The sequence below is a fragment of the Nelumbo nucifera genome, chromosome 1 (genome assembly GCF_055504915.1).
Source record: "Nelumbo nucifera cultivar China Antique chromosome 1, China Antique-T2T, whole genome shotgun sequence".
Taxonomy (NCBI): domain Eukaryota; kingdom Viridiplantae; phylum Streptophyta; class Magnoliopsida; order Proteales; family Nelumbonaceae; genus Nelumbo; species Nelumbo nucifera.
The window spans coordinates 157037319-157056852 of NC_142649.1; the positions used below are offsets into that span (position 1 = coordinate 157037319).

A 19534-nucleotide genomic window follows, 5' to 3' on the forward strand; every position below is an offset into this window, starting at 1 on the left:
TTTATTTTTCAATTTTTTTTCTTTACATAAATGCTCAAAACCCTCAATTTTTTTTTTCTGAAATTGATTTATTTTTCAAAATTGTCATTCATATAAATTGCTCAAAGGTAAAATTATACCTTTACACTCTTTTTGATGGTGCATGATCTGGTCGCTCTCTACTGGATGGTAGCTCGGATGTCGGTCTGCTTATATGGTCGGTTGAACTGCAAGAAAACACTATCAGAGGACCTAGGGTGCTTTACCCGGTGTGGGCACTCCGATGCTTAAGTTAGCGAAGAGTAATTGCGAGCTTGAGAGTTTGTGAGTGAGAGAGCTAGAGAGCTAAATTGCACGTACCTTGTAAGGTTATCGGTGATGCCCTTACATAGGCGAACTACCATAGGCCTCACGGAACACATTCGAGACCCCCGACCCACATTATCTGGAGTCAGTTTCGCACCTGGAGATAAACTTCATGTGAGCCTATAAGGCTTATCGAGTTCGTCTGATCTGGGCGGGATAAGGATAAGGCTCGCAAATGTACGATGTAATCCCAGAAAGGTTAGAAACAACTGACTAACTTCTAGGAGTGGGCTATGTGGCAACTTGGTAGGTCGAGACACCGCGAACTACTCGGACCTCACTCCTTGCCGAGGTACCCGAGATGCCCGAGGTGACCCGACCTGCTGAGGTGGCCAAAAGTACAAAGTTATCATCCAATCATCAGGTTGTACCACGTGTCCACATGCTAACAAGTCATACCAAATTACCCCTCATCACCTTTTTTATTGTTATTATTTTTCTATAAAAACCAGCCTCTTAATTAATAGATTCTAATAAAAGGGGAAGTAATTGTAATTATCAAACTTCAGGGGAATTTCAGTCATGGTAAGAATCTTCAGGGAAGGTTTTAACAATCTACCCTAAAATTTAAAAAATATAAATATCATGCACCCCACTACACCAATATTTATTGCCAACCCGACAAAAAACTCACATATTTATCACAAGCCAGCCAGCACCCAAGTGTTGTGCATTATTGAAATCTAACCTGTCTGTACGAATGATCAAAATATACAGCCACTATAGTGCAAAATTCATTCACTTTAAGCCTACAAGACTATTTAATTTCTCCTTCTTGGTCTACATCCCTAGCTAGTTTCATTAAGATCTAAGACTTTTTTATAACAATTCACAAAGATCAAACAATAATGCTATAATATATGTATAGTGCAATTAGTAGGGTCCACTTAGCATGAGCTTTAGGAAGTCTCCAAACATGGGCCTACTGCATCTTTCTTGTAATTCATTAATTGGATATCCTGATTTCGTGATACCAACTTACCAAAGCCTATTCCCACAAGGCCAATAGAAAAAAAAAATGATTGATTGATTATGGTTCCATGAGATGGATTCACCATAACATAGCAGCACCATGGCATCCTCTTGCCGTCCATTTCATATCCACCCCACCCTGTATTTCTTTTGGGCATCGCTTCCCTTATTGTTCCAATCCAACGTCCAAAAGAGTGCTAATCAGCCATGTTCCTACAAACTAATTAAGATGAACTCTGGAGCATTTTCTGATGTGGGATCAAAAATTTTAAACGTATTAACTCCTATAATCCCAGAAAAACTTTGTGCTGCTGTGGGTTGGTTCCTCAGTCCCACCTCTTATCACGGGCATCATCCAAAGTTTCTTTCTTTCTGATGGAAAACCACCATGTCACCATGTGACTCAGGGCAGGATGTGACAGAGGTACCCCACAGCCACTGACCACCGCCCATGTGAGATGTGACCCAGTTTGATTTTTCTCGGCCACCCTCTTCAAAAGCCACTGAAACCGAAATCATCTTTCACTGTGATACTGTCTCACATTCTCCAACCCCAGCAACGAAGAAAGATGGGGAGAAATCCGGCACTCTTGCTAGTCTTATTCAGCCTACTAGTTGGTTTAGCAGTTGCAGACTGGAACATTTTGAAACAGAGAGGATGGAGCAATGGCTTGAACTTGAAGATTTCTCTGAAGAACTACTGTGAGAGCTGGAGAATCAATGTCGAACTCAACAACATCCGGGAGTTCGACGTCGTTCCTGATGAATGCGTCGACTACATTGGAAAATACATGACCTCGTCTCAGTACCAGGTGGATTCTGAGAGGGCACTCGAGCAATGCACTCTGTATCTCAGCAGTAGCTTTGCTTGGGCCGGTGATGGGAAAGATGCGTGGATCTTTGACATAGATGACACACTCCTTTCGACTGTTCCTTACTACAAGCAGCATCATTTTGGGTAAGTATCATTGTGTCAAGTCTCCCTCTTTAATTCCCTTCAGTGTTCAGATCCTGTGTGTCTGTTTGTCTGTAGACGGTGAGGGAGAGATAGAGACAGAGAAAGTCAATGGCTTATAGTGATCTAATCCGATTACACAGATCCCATTTAGATCTATCGCACTTTAGCCATTAAAGGATGATCTTGATGGCAGTCTGAAAAATAACAGAAAGCTTGGCTGTATTTGCCTATTTGGGTTGTGGGGTGGAAGTGGAAAATCGGCACTATTCCACGATTCCGTGCATGCATTCTGGAAATGATTTCGTTTTCCATAAACGTGGCTAAAAATCTGCTCATCTCCTCGTTTTATTTTTCCTTTTTTCCTTTTGCAAAACCAGAGCAGATATTTGGGTCCTGTATTTAGACAGGGCTTATATTGATGTATTTATTAAAATCTACCCTCTAATTTGTGTTTTAGAAAAACACCCTACACCCCTATAGATCTTTTATTATAAACCATGTGCATTTTTGTCTGGAATGGTATTGGTAGGGTAACCTCTTAAAAACGAGTGAAAATGTGAAAGAATACGGTCCAGAGTATTTTACTCCAAAATAGGACTATTAATGGACTGGATATTGATTTAACCCGATCTAATCCAATCCAATACGAGTCAATACCCGATCTAATCGAATATGAGTCCAATTACTGATGGACTAGCTACTAACTCCAATCCAATTCAATGAATGCTTTGGATTATTCTAAAATGATTCAATTCTATGTCTAGACCGTTTTATTCTGTTTAAATTGGTTTTAATTTAAATTGGATACAATCCAAATCTGCTCCATTGACACTTATACTTTTATCTTCTATCAATGGACCAAATATTGGTTCAACCTGACCCGATCCAATATAAATCTATTATATATAAATCAGGCCCAATCCATTCAATCTGTTTAAATTGATTTTGATTCAGAGAGGTCTAACCCAAACCCCGGTGGATGGCTTGTTTACTAAAAGGTTGATAATACAAGTATATAACCATTACAGGAATTTACAGAATTTCACATTTTCCACTCGTTTTAAGAAGTCACATGGCCATTTTATATAGAAACACAAATACTTATTAATAGAAGGTCGATTAAGTAAAGCAGTTGCAAATTATATAGGGGTGTATAAATAAATGACCTGAGACTTTCACCACAATCCAAATGCAGCCAAATTCTTTCTTGGTATTCTAACCCACCCAACTTCGCAGGCCCAGTTCAGTAATCCTATCAATGAGATCTGTCATAAAGAGAATCCAATCTATTTAGCAAGGTTTTAAGATAATGAACCGGTCAGTGGTCTGGTTCTGACAAAATAAAAAAATTATTATTTTTTTTTAAATTAAAAATCACTAAAACCATTGGACGGTTTGAATGCCCGCTGCTGACCAAATCAATAATTTTTTGTGAAATAACAGTTCTGAGATAAAATAGAATTGATCACCTGACTGGTTTTCAGTTTTTTTAGTCCGACTGTCTGGTCCGATCCAGTTTTGAAAACCATGATATTTAGGTTGTGAGAAGCCTAGAATAAAATCATCCACCTGGGTCCTTAATCCTTAAAGGGTTAAGGTGTCTCCTAAATGGGCCCAGATGTTGCAACTCATGCACCTCAGGTACTACAATAAAATTCTATTACCTTTTCATTTGTTTATATTACTGAGTACTGAATTGGGTTATTTGTTTGAGAGAACAGGGGAGACAAGTTGAACCTGAGCTCGTTAGAGGGATGGTTAAAACAGTGCAAGGCCCCAGCCCTTGAACACACACTCAACCTATATAATGAAATCAAAGGCAGAGGACTTAAGATCTTTTTGATTTCTTCAAGAAGGGAACATCTTAGAGAAGCCACTGTTGACAATCTTCTCAAGGTTGGATACTCTGGATGGACTGAGCTTATACTAAGGTTTGTAGTCTCTTGTTTACATCTCTCTTTCTCTCTAGACTAGAGTGGCTAGCTATGCATCATTGAAGTAATACGAGTGAGTGATGTAGGGTTCCTGAGGATGGATGCCAGGAAGTACAGAAATACAAAGCTGAGAAACGGAAACAGTTGATCGATAAGGGATATCGCATTTGGGGAATTGTTGCAGATCAATGGAGTAGCCTCAAGGGACTCCCTACCGCCAAGAGAACATTCAAGCTTCCCAACTCCTTGTACTACGTTGCCTGAGACACCCTACTCTGTCATTCAACCAGCCTACGGTCAGGAAGAGTTCTACTACTTATTAACGTAGTATAGCTGAGAATATGAGATAAGGGAACGCATTGCAACGTGGTCGTTCCAACTCTTATGTCATCTCTTTCGATCTGTTATTTTATTTCATGAATGATTTTATTTTATCTTTCTTTCTCTTTCTATTGCTAGCAGGCAACTCAAATAAAACAAAAAATAGGTATAAATTTTGTTTCTGGTACAAGTGTTGCAAAACAGATGCAAGATTGAAGCAGATGCAAAATTTGTATTTGGTTAGAATAAAACAGGGCCTTACAAACATAGAGTATATACATAGAATCCCATATAAATTTAAACGGGATATGACAGGTTGATGGTATGGTGGTAGGTCCGATCTGAGTTCACGTCGATCCAATCAAACCCAACCCATAGGTGTAGTATAAAATTAAGGGAAAGTTGTACCCTGATCTTTGGGCCTAGTTTCACTCTCCGAACTATATTAATACAGTACTTAAACTTTTAAAACCTGCCAAATTAATACCTACCTTAACCAATCATTAAACCTTTCAGCTGTTATCTAATTTTTTTTAATTAACCAGTTCTTCATACTGGTTTTAATACGAGGAAGATGATACTGGAAAAAGAAATGTTGCCGGAAAACTGTCCAAATACTCATTTTGGTTTTATCACCTGCGAGACCAAGTGTTGCAGTAGCATACATATAACATAGCCACCAAATAAGAAAGAGTTTTGTCAGCAAATGAGAATAAGAAAGAATTTGTCAGAGCTGTAGAACGATTTGTAAGTTGTAACATGGAAAAGAAGTTAACACAGATGAAGACAAGAGATGGAAAAGAAAGCTTTGGATTTTAGATTGCATCACTAAATAATCCGCCAAATATGGAAAGAAAGCAGAGGTTCCTTTTGATATGAAAAATACAAATCAAGATTCATAAATGCTATCCATTAACAGTTTGGAAGGAGTACAGATGTAGAGTGCAAAACCTTGTATTTTGTATTATTTTGCGTATATTTGCACTGTATATATTTGTATTTGTACTCCTTCCAAACGGTATATGGGAATAATGGTCTAAAATCGGAATCCCATTCTCATTCCTGTTAGAATGGCATTACCCTTTTTTGAGGGAATGTCCCACTATAAGAAAAATGGTGACTACCGGCTTAGGCCTTCAAACTGCCACCATAGATCTAAGGCGGCGGTCCAGCACCCGCCCCCTAATCCACTGTCGGCCTAGGTCAAGGCCGCCAGTTCAGCTGAAAAAGATTGTTGCCTTTGATGGCCGGTCTAAGATGGTTCAAAATGCGCTAAAGTGGTGGTCAGTCAGAACCGCCGACTTAGCATGAATAAAGGCAGCAGTTTTCGACCGCCATCTTAGGTTGTGCCAAACATTATTCACACTTTTAGGTGGCAGTCTGAACTGCTGGCTTAGGTTCCATGTGAACGCCGCCTTGGGTTGTGTCAAACATCGCTTATGAAAGTTATTGATATTTGCTAATGTTGTTCATTCATTCATTGTAATAAAATATTTTCTTAAAAGGCAATGAAAATTATAAATTCATTATTTTTTGTGTGAAAACTAAGAATTGAACACCTAACATGGATTTGTTTGGGCTTGCTTTGAGGGGTGTGGCACAGGGGTCTAGGGGCGCCCGGCCCAGCCGCTATGTTCAAAAAAAGCAAAAAAGCGATAATTTTTCAAAAGGCGCATGCCTGGGTTGAGGCGCAAGGCGCATCAGTTGAAAGGGCTGCACCTAGAACCTAGGCGAGGCGCATACCCTAAAATGTGCCTCGCCTATGCGCTTAGGCACGCATTTTAAATCACTGAAAAAATGTAATTTAAAAAAATCTATGAATTTAAAAATTAATTTTTATAATATCCAATACAAATTGTTCAAATACAATACCCAATTGACATATAAAAAATACAAGGACTTTAAAAAATCAATTTGTTGAATAGTATAGCACATCTTCCAATGCTAAGCATTGTTGAATATTGTAGCACATCTTCCAATGCAAATCATTGTTGAATATTGCAGTATATCTTCCAATGCAAATCCACTTAACATAATGGTTAAACCTGCAAATCATAATATATGAATATTAGAATTTATATTGAAGTATTTTAACTACAAAGACAAAAATGACATGACATTTTTTATAACAAGAGATGTAGAGTTTAGGATTCCAAAGAAGTCCAATGTTGTTTCAACATAAGCTTTGAATAACTTTGTTGTTTGCTAACATGATAGTTCATGATTTTCTTTTTCATAGTCACATTAGTTCATGATTCGTTTCAATACAAACATTATCAATAAGCAATTGGAAGAATGTTGTGCAAATCATCATTTAACTAGTAGTACCAGTCCGTGAATAGAAATTCAGTTTTTAGTTAAGACAAAGTGGAATGACAAAAAGAAGATTCTTGCAAACACAACTACCTTGATTGCCCCAGCCCCGAGTTGTCTAAGCACAACTATCGAAGTTAAATTTTATCAAAACATTTTTTGCATTACTCCAAGCTTGAATTGGTCTTTGCCTTTGTTGTCAGTGTGCTATAACCACCTACTATCCTACTATCCTTCTAAAACACTCAACTGTCTATGGTGTATCCCTTCCTTTTCCTTTTAAGAAAATGTATGAATTCATAGCTGCATTTAAACAGGTTAGAGAATAGAAAACAACCTTTAGATTTTCTAGATGGAAAGCGGGGTTGATGATCCTTCTATGCTTAACCCATTTTTTTCCCTCATAGCTTACAAGTCCACCTGCTAACAACCTTGCAAGAGGATTTGGTTTGGACCTCTCAAAGTGTTCAAACTTGTATAACAAAATCTCCTTCATCAGTTCTAGATCTGTAATATAAGTCCTAGTTCTCCGAGACCATGATACTGACATTTTACTTGCATTTTTCTACCAGTTATGTAAGCTGGAGCAGATGAAAAGAAATCATCTTTAGAAGGCATACTTTATAAGGAAGAATAAATAACTTATGCATTGTAGAAACCATAAATCTAAGAGAAATTTTATACATACATATAGAAATTCCTCCTTTTTAACCAGAGAAACAAAAGGAATTGGGCCAAAATATTGTTTAAATGTGGCACATTAGAGCCACTTCAATTAACTATGGGGATATTCACCAATATGCATGATTTTGTTTGAAAAGAAGTGGCTGATTTGTTGACATGGCAGCATGCACATTGGCAAATACCCCTAGAAGTTTCTCTAATTTGTTGTCCTTATCATAGTTGCATTGACGAAAATGCCCACTCAATCCACTGAACCAGATGGCCACAGTTCCTGTCAAAAGATGGATCTTAGGCCTAGGTTATCCCCCTCCCCTTAAAGGACTCAGACATAGAAGAAATAAATATCAAAGTTTAATTCTAGGCAATGCCCACTCAATAGGACTATTGAGTGTTTCCTAGGATTATTCAGTCCATCTGGGATCAAGTAATCACTCAGATACAGACCTGCAAACTAAAATGAAGAGAGAAAGTAGAGAAGAAAATTGGTAAAAATGAACAAACATCAAACTTATCAACTAAGAGCAGCCAAACGAACAAATTAAGTAAAATAAATTATTAATGCATGGTTCCACAATGTCCTAGTCCTTTTCATTCACATTTTCTATTATTTTATTAGTGGATTGGGGACCATGACAACTAATATATGTCTCCGAACAAAACCAAAGGTGTAACATTGAAAGGTGGTCCATTCACTGAAATGGTTAAACTAGCAAAGCAACCATTTCACAAATAGATGGGATGTAGGTATAGATATATTCTATAATTCTATTTTAACTCTCTATAGTCTAGATAAGCGTCTTTACTGAAGTTTAGAAGTCAAAATCTAAGAGCAGAATAACAGCTAGTAATTACTAAATATAAAAATACATTAAAACTACAAAACCATCTTAGCCATGTTTGTTTATTCTATAATTTTGATAAGGAAATAGATTAGTTCCTTTTTTTTTCCTCACATCTTTGGAGCCTCGAAACGAGGAATGCTTTGGGATTGGATGAAAGGGACCCTGCACAGATGACCTCTCTCCCAAGAACCAAGATAAAATGGTGATTGTATTTTAGTCATGGAAGCATTACTTACCAGCAGCACTATAGACTTTGAATTGGACTCCATAAGCTAAAGTGGGATGTGTTGATTATAAACACTTCTTTGTGCTATTATAACTAACATTTCTTTAGATCATAAACATTGTTTTGAGAATATTCATGCAAGAAACTATACTAATAGGCAACTTTTGTTCATGTGTTGATTTGTATTATATACCAATGGTATCTAATTAAAATAAAATTTCAAATAATTACAAAAGCAAAAAATCAAATAATAGAAGGGAAAAATATATGATTGGTATACACAAACTCACCAAGCACAAGGAATATAGGTATAGATCCTAGACTATTCTCTGTTTTTTTTTTTTTGAAAGGTAAAGTAATAATTTTATTGAATCAGCAAATAACTCAGTACAACAAAAGAGCCAGCCACAAGTTACAAATCCCAAATCGAAGTAGACTTAACTAATACAGGAACATTTAGCTCTTTAAAATCAGGTGTAATAGCCACCCAAGAAATCAGCTTGTTGTACTATCTCCTCCGTGCTCTTAACCTTGTTGCTGAAGATTCTTTTATTCCTTTCAGACCAAACTGCCCACATCACTGCCGCAAGAACAATTCTCCAAATTAAACTACCTTTTTCTTTAAACCTGGGAGATTCTAGCAAAGCAACAGATCTTTAACTGACTTTGGCATAACCCAATTAAGACCAACCGCTCCAATGAAATGGTACTAGACTTTTGAGGAGATAGGACAATGTAAGCACAGATGGTCAATGGACTTAGGCAACAAGGCACACAACCCACACATCAGAGAAGGGAGCTGAATGCCCCTTCTATCCAGGTTGAGTCTTGAAAGACATTTGTTCAGCACTATAGTCCAAACAAGGAATACAGACTTCGAGGGAGCACAGGACTAAATATCCTACTTTTAAAAATATATTTCACTTAATGGAATTTTGGGGTAAAATGAAAATTGTCTAATTAATAGATTGATAAAATTAATAGTGAAAAAGTTGAATGGTTTGTATTGCTAGAGTAAATATAAATAAGTATAGAAGAATATAGAATGGCTAAAATTGTAAACTTGTCCCTATTCAAACACTTTGTTGTTTATCAATAAAAGAAAGTATCCTGTTTCCCCTAGCAAAAAAATAAAGAAAATAAAATTAGAACGATAAATGTAGAATATAAATAAATATAGATAGATGTAGAACACAAAACAGATCACAATGTTGTAACCTTTCCCTGTTCATATGTTTATAAAATTCTTTTAAGTCTTTTTCTTGCCTTATGTGTAAGGTGAATGGGTGGCGATCTTAGGTTTTTACTGATATTAAACATTTAGTTGTTTAGATTATATATTAGGCAATTTTACACCAAAAAAAGTCAATTAGATTAAATAATAATGTTATTGAATCTTTTCTAAATGGTTACAAAACTAGGATGAAATTCTTTGGAAATCATCCATCAATTTGATGGTTAGAGGTGATCCAATTAATCAAGTTGGATTTTGGTCCAATAGATTCTACATCAGGTCAACAAATGTACAATGTTCATTTTAGAAATATTTTCCATTAGTTTATTATTATCATCTAAGCCTTGCCCCAACTATATGAGTCAGCTTCATAAATCCCACTTCGCCATTCCAATTTGTTTAATATCATACCCATTGTTAGCTACATCAATGAAAGGGACCCTGTGTTTAAATCATTTTCCACCAGTTTGTCTAAAATAAATTAGGTGCAAAATCACCATGCTTAGACTTCTAAATAGGTACAAAATCACTCTTTGGGGATGAGCATCAGACTTCTAACATGCTTAGTTTGCCTGTTTCTTTGGCTACTCCCATGGTCCAAATATGGTTGATCATATTCTCACATTGGTACTTCCCATTTCAATTTGCAAAAGAGATAAAAAGTTCTAATCCTTAGCCCTTGACTGATACTCATTGAAACAACCATACAGTTAAAATAGCATCAGCGTCGAACCAAACCACATGTCCATGATACACACTAGAAGACTCAACAATTTTCAACTCTAATAGCACCTAGACCCACATTCCATATACCATCAGTGGAGACCAGCAAACACCAAGCCCCAATCTCAAACATATTTCATGGCTGATAGCTCTTGTTCAAATAGTTCTATTTTTACAAGTGCTCGACAAAAATTAATCTTATTGTTGTTTCTTCAGGTACAATTGACAAAAGTGCTTTCATTGAAACAATCTAACTCAATGAGGATCAAAATCCTCAGGAAGCTAGTAAAGTATGTTATACTACCGAACCTTTTCCCCCTGATCAAATAGGATAAGCTTTACTAATATCAAGGATAATGTTCATGATACAAGCATACAGTCCATGGGAAATTAAATGGTAAAGAGAGACTGACAGAGACTAGTTAACAATTTATCCATATACTCTTTTTATACATCTTGGATTTCATACTTTGGTGCTTTCTCTTTGTAAGCAAAAGATCACATTATGATAATATTGAAAAGGCAAGACTTATTGCAACTAATCTGTAAGGATAGTATCTACTTTCAATTTCATGTTTTAAGTTTTAATTAATATATTCCTTTAAGTTTGACAAAGTGGTTGGAAATCAAAAGTTATAATCACTGGTTGGTATTTAAGTTTCAAAATTAAAAGTTATATTCCTTACTACTTGCTCTAAGTCACCAGACATTTCCATTGACAACTCGCATTGCTCCTCTACTATTCCAAGTACTTTGCATACCTCAATCCTATAGTTTGACAATGCCTGTCTCACCACGACATAAACAAGCAATTTGACAAACGAAATTAAAATATCAATAAAGCATTAAAACTGAGTAAAATGCATATTCCAAAATTATTACCCTAAAGTTTTCTGGTGTTGATGTGTAATCCGGCATTCCTAACTATTATCATTAGGCCTGAAAATTCGAGATTTAGGCAACCAAGCTTAACATGTTTTGCAAGTTCTACATGATCTGATGGTTCAACACCAGATTTTGTTGTAGTATAATTTTGCTGATCAATTGATTGATTCACTCATACATTTTTTATGCAAGTGAAGTAAATAGAGAAAAACAGAATAGCCTTCAGTGCTTAGAGCCAAAGATTAAAGACCAAAAACTGGTTTCCTCAAAACAGAAAACCTAAGGCTATGTTTGGTTTAAAGAAAAACACAAGGAAAGGAAGGGAAAGGTTTAAAGGTTTCCCTACCTTTCCCTTCCTTTCCCTACCTTTTCCTTCAAACCAAACATAGCCTAAGGGTTACTGGAAAAAAGAATCAAGGTTGAGGGAGACTCTTATGTGGTCATAGAGCAGATGCTCAAATCTTTCGATGATTCAAGGTAGTTCAGGCACTAGATAAGGGAGGCTAGATCCTAGACCACACAGATGAACAACTCATTCAGTTGGGTTTCTTAATCAACCAGTTCCTTGTAGAAATCCTAGCTAGAGGGGAGAAGGTCGAACCCTTCAGAGGCAATAAATGGTTCAGAGCTTGCATGAATGACGCCTTCAATCAAGTCCTAAAGAAAACAATTTTCAATTTCATTCATTGATGCCCTAGAATGGGAGAAAACACAACTGAATCAACCACAAAGAAGAAGAAGAAGAAGCTTTACCTTTTCCTTCTTCGTTAGAGTTTTTCTCAATCGAATGCACGAAGTAGAAAGAGGTGGGAGTGTTTTTGGCGTTTTGCTTTATCTCTCCCTCCCTCTCTCAAATGCAAGAGCCAACTATTTAGACCGGCTTAAGTCCAGTTCAAATGAAAAAGCATCGTGTCTGTTTTCAAAAACCGCCGCCCAGATATTTATTTTCTTTGTTTTAGTTTTCTAGGCGGCTCAACTATCTCTATAGCGGCGGTCCTTAAGACCGCTGATCATTTTTCTTGTAGTATCCCCTCCTTTGGAACGGAATCTCATTCCAATTGATTTCAATTCACATTCCAATTCCAGTCTAAATCAAACAAACTATAGATTAGACCATTCGATTCCAATTTCAAAAGATTTCGATTTTAATGCTAATTCCAACAGTAAACCAAACAACCTTTATAAATCTAGCAACAAAATCAAATCATAGAAACCCCGAAAATGACATCAACATAAAAAAACATAGAAAAAGAGGTGGAAATGGGATCCATCCAATCCAAAAACCATCGATTAAAAGCTGGTTTCATTGGGTGGTTTGAGTTGTACTAGTTGTGAAAAAAAACATTAGTAAAGAATTATTCTTGACATAATTTAACGACTCAATCAAGCATCAAAGTATCGGTATCGGGTATCATATTGGATAAATCAGATACGGATACGAATACACTTTAAAAATGCATGGATACGAATGAAAGATATATAAACGTTTGGATGCGCTAGTGAAATGAATACAAATGACACAAATACATTAATCATAGTAAGCCAAAAGTTGAATTATCTATGAATAAGATATAAATACATGAGAAATGCATACTTCAATAGGTTATATGAAGAGAAAAATTACAATAAACAATACTGGGACTCTAGAACATTGAAACATTGTACAATTATTATCACTCTTTCAATTTTGTAGTTATAACTTTTATTTTTTATTAATTTTAGGGAATATTTATTAATTTAGTATTTTATTTAAATAGCAATTATTTTCTAAATAATAAATATGTTTTCATTTTTAATATATAATGTTTTTATTTTACACATAATTTTAAAATAAAACAAATAAATCATTTAAGGTAGATAAAATAAATTATATTTAATTTTCAGTTTTTATTACATTTTTTGGGAAAATTAAATCTTAAATTATTCATTTCAGTCTTTATAATTATCATTTTTTATTTTCCATTAATTTTGTTGGAAAATTTATTTATTTAGTATTTTTATATAATAACTTTAGTTTTTCAAATAATAACTATGTTTTCATTTTTAACATATAATTATGTGTAAAATAAAATATATAAATCATCTAAGGTGGATGAAATATATTCTTTTTATATTTTTAGTTTTTATTATTTTTTTAGAAAAAATAAATCTTAAATTATTTATTTCAGTTTTCATAATACTATTTTTTAATTTGTATTAAAGATGAAAAACAATCCAAAAGTACTCAATGTACAATTTTGTCAAACTAGACACGAATACACCTCCATATCAATGTGTATCGGTGGATATGGAGGCGTGTGGTACTGGTACGCACGACTCATAAAATATGATACGTGATGCTGCTCAATCCTAGGTGGTGTAAGAACCGAGGTCACAGTTAGATAACCCTCACCTACAGGGTGAAGCCGAGGTGGAAGGTTGAAGCTGCGCAATGAGATCTGATAACAAGGAGATGTCAAAGGCCCGATGAGTTATCCCCGGGTAGATACTCCGATGCGCAAGTCAGTAGAGGACAATAGGCAGTTGGGTCGAGTAGTTGGAGAGCAGTGCTGATCCGAGCAGTATAACGGTATGAGCTAGAAGTCGGATCCCTTACCTTGAGTGAGAGATACCTTTTTATAGCTGATGGTCTGTGTCCTATTCGGATTAAGCTTCCGAGGTTGTTGGGATGAGTCCTAATCCCCAGTGGAGTTATCCCCATCCACTCCTATTCTCGGTCATGCTTATCGGCATAACGTGAAGTTGACATGGCTGGGAGGATAAGGTGGGAACCGTGAAAGTAGTACAGTATTGTCGTAGCCGCAGAGTCGATGTATGCCACGAAGATGGTAGAGTAGCACTGACGTGGCCGAGGTGATTAAACGGCCAATGTGGCATCCAAAGCCCACTCTACCATGACCCGAACAATACGTATCCAATCGTCTATATCCATGGATACGGATACAATACACCCCATATTGAGACTTGGGAGTATTGTATCGATACATTAATCTTCGAACTCAATAGAAAGCGATAAGAAGCTTTTCATGAGTAGCCGAGTAATAAGCCCTCAACCTTACAATATTGGGCTGCTTAACCCGTCCGATCGCCTATATCTTCGCTGCAAATTCTTTATACCTCTTTAACCTTCACCGATCTCCTCACGTGCAAATTCTTTTTGATACACCTGTCTTCCACCTCCACCCGGTCCCCTCACCACCACCGAAACTCTATCATTCACCACTACCTTGTACACAATTCCCTTCCCGAATACATACGCCAACACTCTCAAAAGCTCATCCAATTCGAATGTAAATCCATCCTTATCGATAGCAACAACTAACAAGTTTATCTTCGTAAGCAGAGTTCCTGTGGGCAGAAGATCCAGAGTCCCCCACTACTACTTCCTAATTCCTCCCTTATCTTGTTGTCTGTGGCCCGATACAAACTTAAACCGGCCTGGCATGATAGTCTGTAGGCTGTGACAGGCTCAATACGTTTATGCGAGCTATATTGAGCCTGAGGTTTTAGGTTCACGGGCCAATATGACACGACACGACCAAACAGACCATACTGCCCATGGATCCGTGGCCAACATGACTCAACCCACAACCCGATCCAACACAACCCACATATATTATTTATATATATTTAATAATATATAGTATACAATATATTAATAAAATTTTAAATTTTAAATTTTTTATCAATATAGTATATTATTTATAATATATTATTTATATTGTATACTATATAGTATACAATATAGTATACAATATATTTTTTATCAATTCATATAAAATTAAAATTTTAAATTTTTTATCAATTTTTTTAGATAAATAGCTTTGGCCCGATACATGGCCTACCTGACCTAAGGTTCAACCCATGAACCAGCCTGACTCACGACATGGCACCGCACAGCACGAGCCTAAACCGTGGAACCTCCAAAATTTTCATTGGAAAGGGCGGCACAACAGACCAACAAAATTTTCATTAGAAAGGGCGGCACAGCCCGTAACAACTTACGGACCAACATAACACAACCCGCACTTTGCCACCTGCAAACTGTATCGTACCAACCCAGCACAGCCCACTTTACACCTCTACCCTCGCCACCGAATTTTCCTTTATTCAAGATTTTTAAAACCACAATGCACAATGTTTAAAGATCCAATTCCCAGGTCGAATGATTTAACTGTTTGAACCGAACGAATGGCCTATTACTGACAAAAAAATAAAAAATTAAAAAAAAAAACCGACCAAACAATTAAATGGTTGGTTCATCGGGTCTTTAGGAAAATAAGAATTCTGGGTAAAACAGAACCAGTCAAGGAGAGAGAGGGAGAGGAAAGGCAACTTCGCCATTTTAAGTGGCACTGATTTAACGGTAGATACTCTACATTAAGTACGTTTTGAAAACTTAACCACTACTCTACAAATTTCCCTAAAACTAAGAACATTTGCCCCAATACTCTTTTCACTAAAGGACAAAAAGAAATTGTTTTGAAACAGCCAAAGTTTCTTCCAGAATACAGAATTTTGGGATGATATTGGGCAATGGCCTTTCAACATTTACATCGTGTTCTCTGATCAATCGTTGGATGGTACACATCAAATAATTTCACATTTTGTCCGATTAGAGCATGCCGACAAAGGAGGGGTCTTATTGACTATCAACTCTCAAGTATCGGTTCGGCGGTTCCTGAATTGAAAGCCATCTTACCAGGACCCGGGGACGCAATCACAATTCACAAAAGGGACGGGCTATATCCCAGTCAATAGCAATTAGCACATGGAAAGGCTCTCGTTGCTTTCTATCACATTTCTCAATACCTAGCATTCAAATAGATCTACTGCCTACTGGTCTAGCAGCATCCCGAGTTTGAAACCCTCACTCAATAGAAACAGACCCTCAACGTCTCTCCATGTCAAATGCCAAATGACTGCCTTGCTATTAGTCTTACTCTTATTAGCTAGAGCAACCACAAATTTGATTACTTATCACTTGCTTGGGTTCTAAACTAAGAACAGGAGTAATGGATTAAGGAAGACGAACCATATATATATTGAATTTGAAACCCAAATACAAAACACTTGTAGTGGTAGCTAGTTAGTAATAAACTTTTGGATACAGGCCAATAGTTGAAGACAACTTGTGAATTATATAAATACAATATTTACGTTCATGCAATACGAAGCAAGCAGTAGTTCAGGCTAGCTAGCCCATCTTACCCCCAGCACCCTTACGTATCTTAGCACAATACTCAAATAGACTACCATCAAAACAACGCCTAGCAGCTTCTTTAGTGAGGAAACCGTCATCATCTCTAGCAAGAACGTATAAAACTCCCCACTCCAACTTACTTGCGACCCTGCTCACAAAACAATAAACATCGTCAGACCGTAGTAGTATCGGTATAAACTATGGATGAATATTGGGCAAACATTGATGAAAACTAACCATCCAAAAAAATCGAATGCGTTCCGATTTGCTTCGGTCATGTCCCACAACTCCCTCAGCGTTAACTTATCTGGGTGTGTCCTAGCGTACTTACTGAACATGTTCTCGAGATTCGCAGGAACAAACCTGCAATTCATTGAAAGTAGCATGTTACTATTTACTTGTAATAGACATCCAGTGGAAGAAAATTAACCAGATTGAATTCCCTGAGATGGACGGGGAACTTTGATTCTATGCATGGGATGGATACTCAGCACTAAGATCCCCACCAAAAGAAAAAGCAATTGAAGTCAATTCGGTTCAGCCACTTTATCTCTGTTATCAATCTTATTATGTGACCCCAAGGATGTTGACTGCACCTTCCTTCAGTGTCGTAGGCTCCAGAATCACTTCCATGCTTGGATTTGTGTATGTTGCGTATGTATATAGGGAAACGAAAAGAAGGCATCCAACCCTGCAAAGCCATATCAAGATTAATTAGTACCCTGTGATGCTGTAAATAAACCCAAACCAAGTGGGATTACTTGTTAATATATAAAGCAAACCTCACCAAAAAGATGATATAATCTGAATCAATTACTGTGTTTACCGAATTATAAAAGAAAAAAAAAAGAAGAAAGAACTAAGAATGGCAAATCCTGAAGCTTACAGGCAGAGTATTGTAACTCAAGGACAGATTTACGACAATGGCCATGATGAAAGAGGCAATGGCATTAAAACCAACAGCACGTAGTCCTGAAAAGATGATGCTTTTAGTCATAAATATTGAACAAAATAGAGAAAAGGCTTGAAATGCTAAGGAATGCAACTCATACAGATTATTCATTTGATTAAGCAAGGTAAACTGTAAACAGAGTACTGTACTTGGCCAAAGACACTGAGGTTGATTTATATGTAGAAGACAGGGACTAGACTTTGAGTGATTCTCCCTTAACTAGATGGCTATGAAATTATTGAAGGAGATGGATGCATAAGAATGCGTTTTTGCGATGCGAATTTCATTTGCCTTCATTTACAGTGATGTGAATACACGGGAGTGCAAATGGGCTGAGTGTAAATTTTGGTTTAAGATTTTTTTTTAATGATGTGATAGCACTATACATGAGTGAAGGTTGGAGGAGGGGGTGCAAATAAGTTTAGTGTAATAAATTCTGGTTTATTAATTTTGAACAAACAGCAACGCCCAAGTAAGAATCAGAAAAGCAAAGATTAGAAAAGCTTGAAATACTTCTCAAATGATCCATAAAACCAAGTCGCCTCTGACTTTTTTTTTAATTAACTGACAAAATAGAAATAGATAAATTGGCCTGGACGCCTGGTTATTGAGTTAATTAGGACTAATTAATGGACCATGTTATTTGTTACCATCGAAACCAGGTTATTAATTTAAGTTTGTAGGGTGGTACTTAAATTATAGCCCACTACACCTACACCTCTCATCCAATTTCAATTCTGCCGTGCAGTAACATCCACCGGCAATATTGCAGCTGACAGCAGCATACAAACATAAACAAAATCAAATAATTAATTAATTGACCACAAGCTAGAACATGGCTTTACTCGTAAACAAGAAGAAGAAGACTTTGTTTCTGTATCATTGTGATTAAAAAAATGGACGATTAATTCGGTCGAGAATGAATTGAATAAATACCAGCATAGGTTTCCCATGGGTAGATGATGCCATCGCCATCCTGGTCAAAGAATGCTGCGTGCTGCTGTAGAACAGACATGCTGTTATGCTTGTGCCCCAAGGTTCCTTCGGGATGCTCCTTATCTGGAGCAGCCAATGCTCTCGCCATATCTGTTTCAATGTTTTAAATCAATGGCTCTGTCATTTAATCAAGCAGATTAACTACGTCACAGACAGAAAAGGTACAGCTTACAAGGCTTAGGAAGACTGGTCTCCAGGTCATCTCGGACCCGTCGCTCCAAGGTCACAGGCGCCTGATTAGCCACCGTAGCCATAGCGTCGTTGGATGAATCCGTCATCTCTCTCACTCTTTTTAGAACTAGACTCACTAGACTTGGATGAAAACAACAGCTCTGGGACTCGCTCTAGAACCAGAACATCAGATTCTTATACAGTTAATTATACCCGCTGTAGGAGCCGGAGACTGAATAGAAAGCGGGCATGCCGCTCTAGAAAGGCCGGAAGCTGGGATGAATCGACACACGTATACACAGGTGTGAGCATGCATGGCAACGAGGGAGTTGACATATGGAAATCGTGACACCGCCACTGACAGTTGGCCTTGAAAACAGGGAAGAGAAGAGAGAGAACCAATCCTTTTCCTTGCCAGGTATCAATCAACAATCATCTCGTGAGGTTTCCGTTTCGATCCAAAAACGGAGTAGAGCTGGTGGAGACATCGGCTGTCGAAGGGATTAGCGTCACGCTAACGCATTTGGCTTGTTCTTTTCTCCGTTTTTCGTGGGAAAAGCCAGAAATTCTTGGAGATCAAATCAGCCCCCGTAAGATTGTCCCCACACCGTCTCACAATATATCTCCGCCGTGCATTGAAAACATCTTTGATCATTATCATATCATCTCATTTTAATTCTTGAGCGCCGAACAAAACGACGCTCGTCGTTACACGCACACCTGTTTGCCACGTTTCTTTTGTATTTTACCGTACATGTGGTGGGCGTAGGTCGTT

General features: G+C 37.0%; 2 protein-coding genes and 1 long non-coding RNA gene across 7 annotated transcripts; 1 reads left to right on the forward strand and 2 right to left on the reverse strand.

Annotated features, from left to right (window-relative positions):
* Positions 1–1825: 1825 nt before the first annotated feature.
* LOC104602789 (HAD superfamily, subfamily IIIB acid phosphatase) lies at positions 1826–4643 on the forward strand. Its single transcript, XM_010266606.3, has 3 exons — positions 1826–2275; positions 3997–4206; positions 4296–4643. Exons 1-3 carry the CDS (start codon positions 1887–1889, stop codon positions 4471–4473), a joined length of 777 nt encoding a protein of 258 aa, XP_010264908.1. The 5' UTR covers positions 1826–1886; the 3' UTR covers positions 4474–4643.
* A 1687-nt stretch (positions 4644–6330) lies between these two features.
* On the reverse strand, positions 6331–12523 carry LOC104602790 (uncharacterized). 4 transcript variants are annotated; one of them, XR_016080471.1, is made up of 6 exons: positions 12191–12511; positions 11435–12094; positions 11239–11337; positions 9038–9175; positions 7181–7424; positions 6331–6575 (listed from the first exon to the last, which is right to left on the reverse strand). It is a non-coding gene; the product is annotated as an uncharacterized LOC104602790 (long non-coding RNA). The 4 variants fall into 4 exon arrangements; XR_016080470.1 differs by lacking the exon at positions 9038–9175 and having other exon boundaries at positions 12191–12498; XR_002022965.2 differs by lacking the exon at positions 9038–9175 and having other exon boundaries at positions 12039–12094; positions 12191–12469.
* Positions 12524–16457: 3934 nt separating this feature from the next.
* Positions 16458–19310, reverse strand: LOC104602791 (peroxygenase-like). 2 transcript variants are annotated; one of them, XM_010266607.3, is made up of 6 exons: positions 18761–19310; positions 18529–18678; positions 17527–17612; positions 17237–17331; positions 16878–17003; positions 16458–16788 (listed from the first exon to the last, which is right to left on the reverse strand). In XM_010266607.3, the coding sequence occupies exons 1-6, from the start codon at positions 18864–18866 to the stop codon at positions 16635–16637; spliced, it is 717 nt and encodes a 238-aa protein (XP_010264909.1). In that variant the 5' UTR covers positions 18867–19310; the 3' UTR covers positions 16458–16634. The 2 variants fall into 2 exon arrangements, with proteins under 2 accessions (XP_010264909.1, XP_088751005.1); XM_088894879.1 differs by having other exon boundaries at positions 17147–17331.
* Positions 19311–19534: the final 224 nt, after the last annotated feature.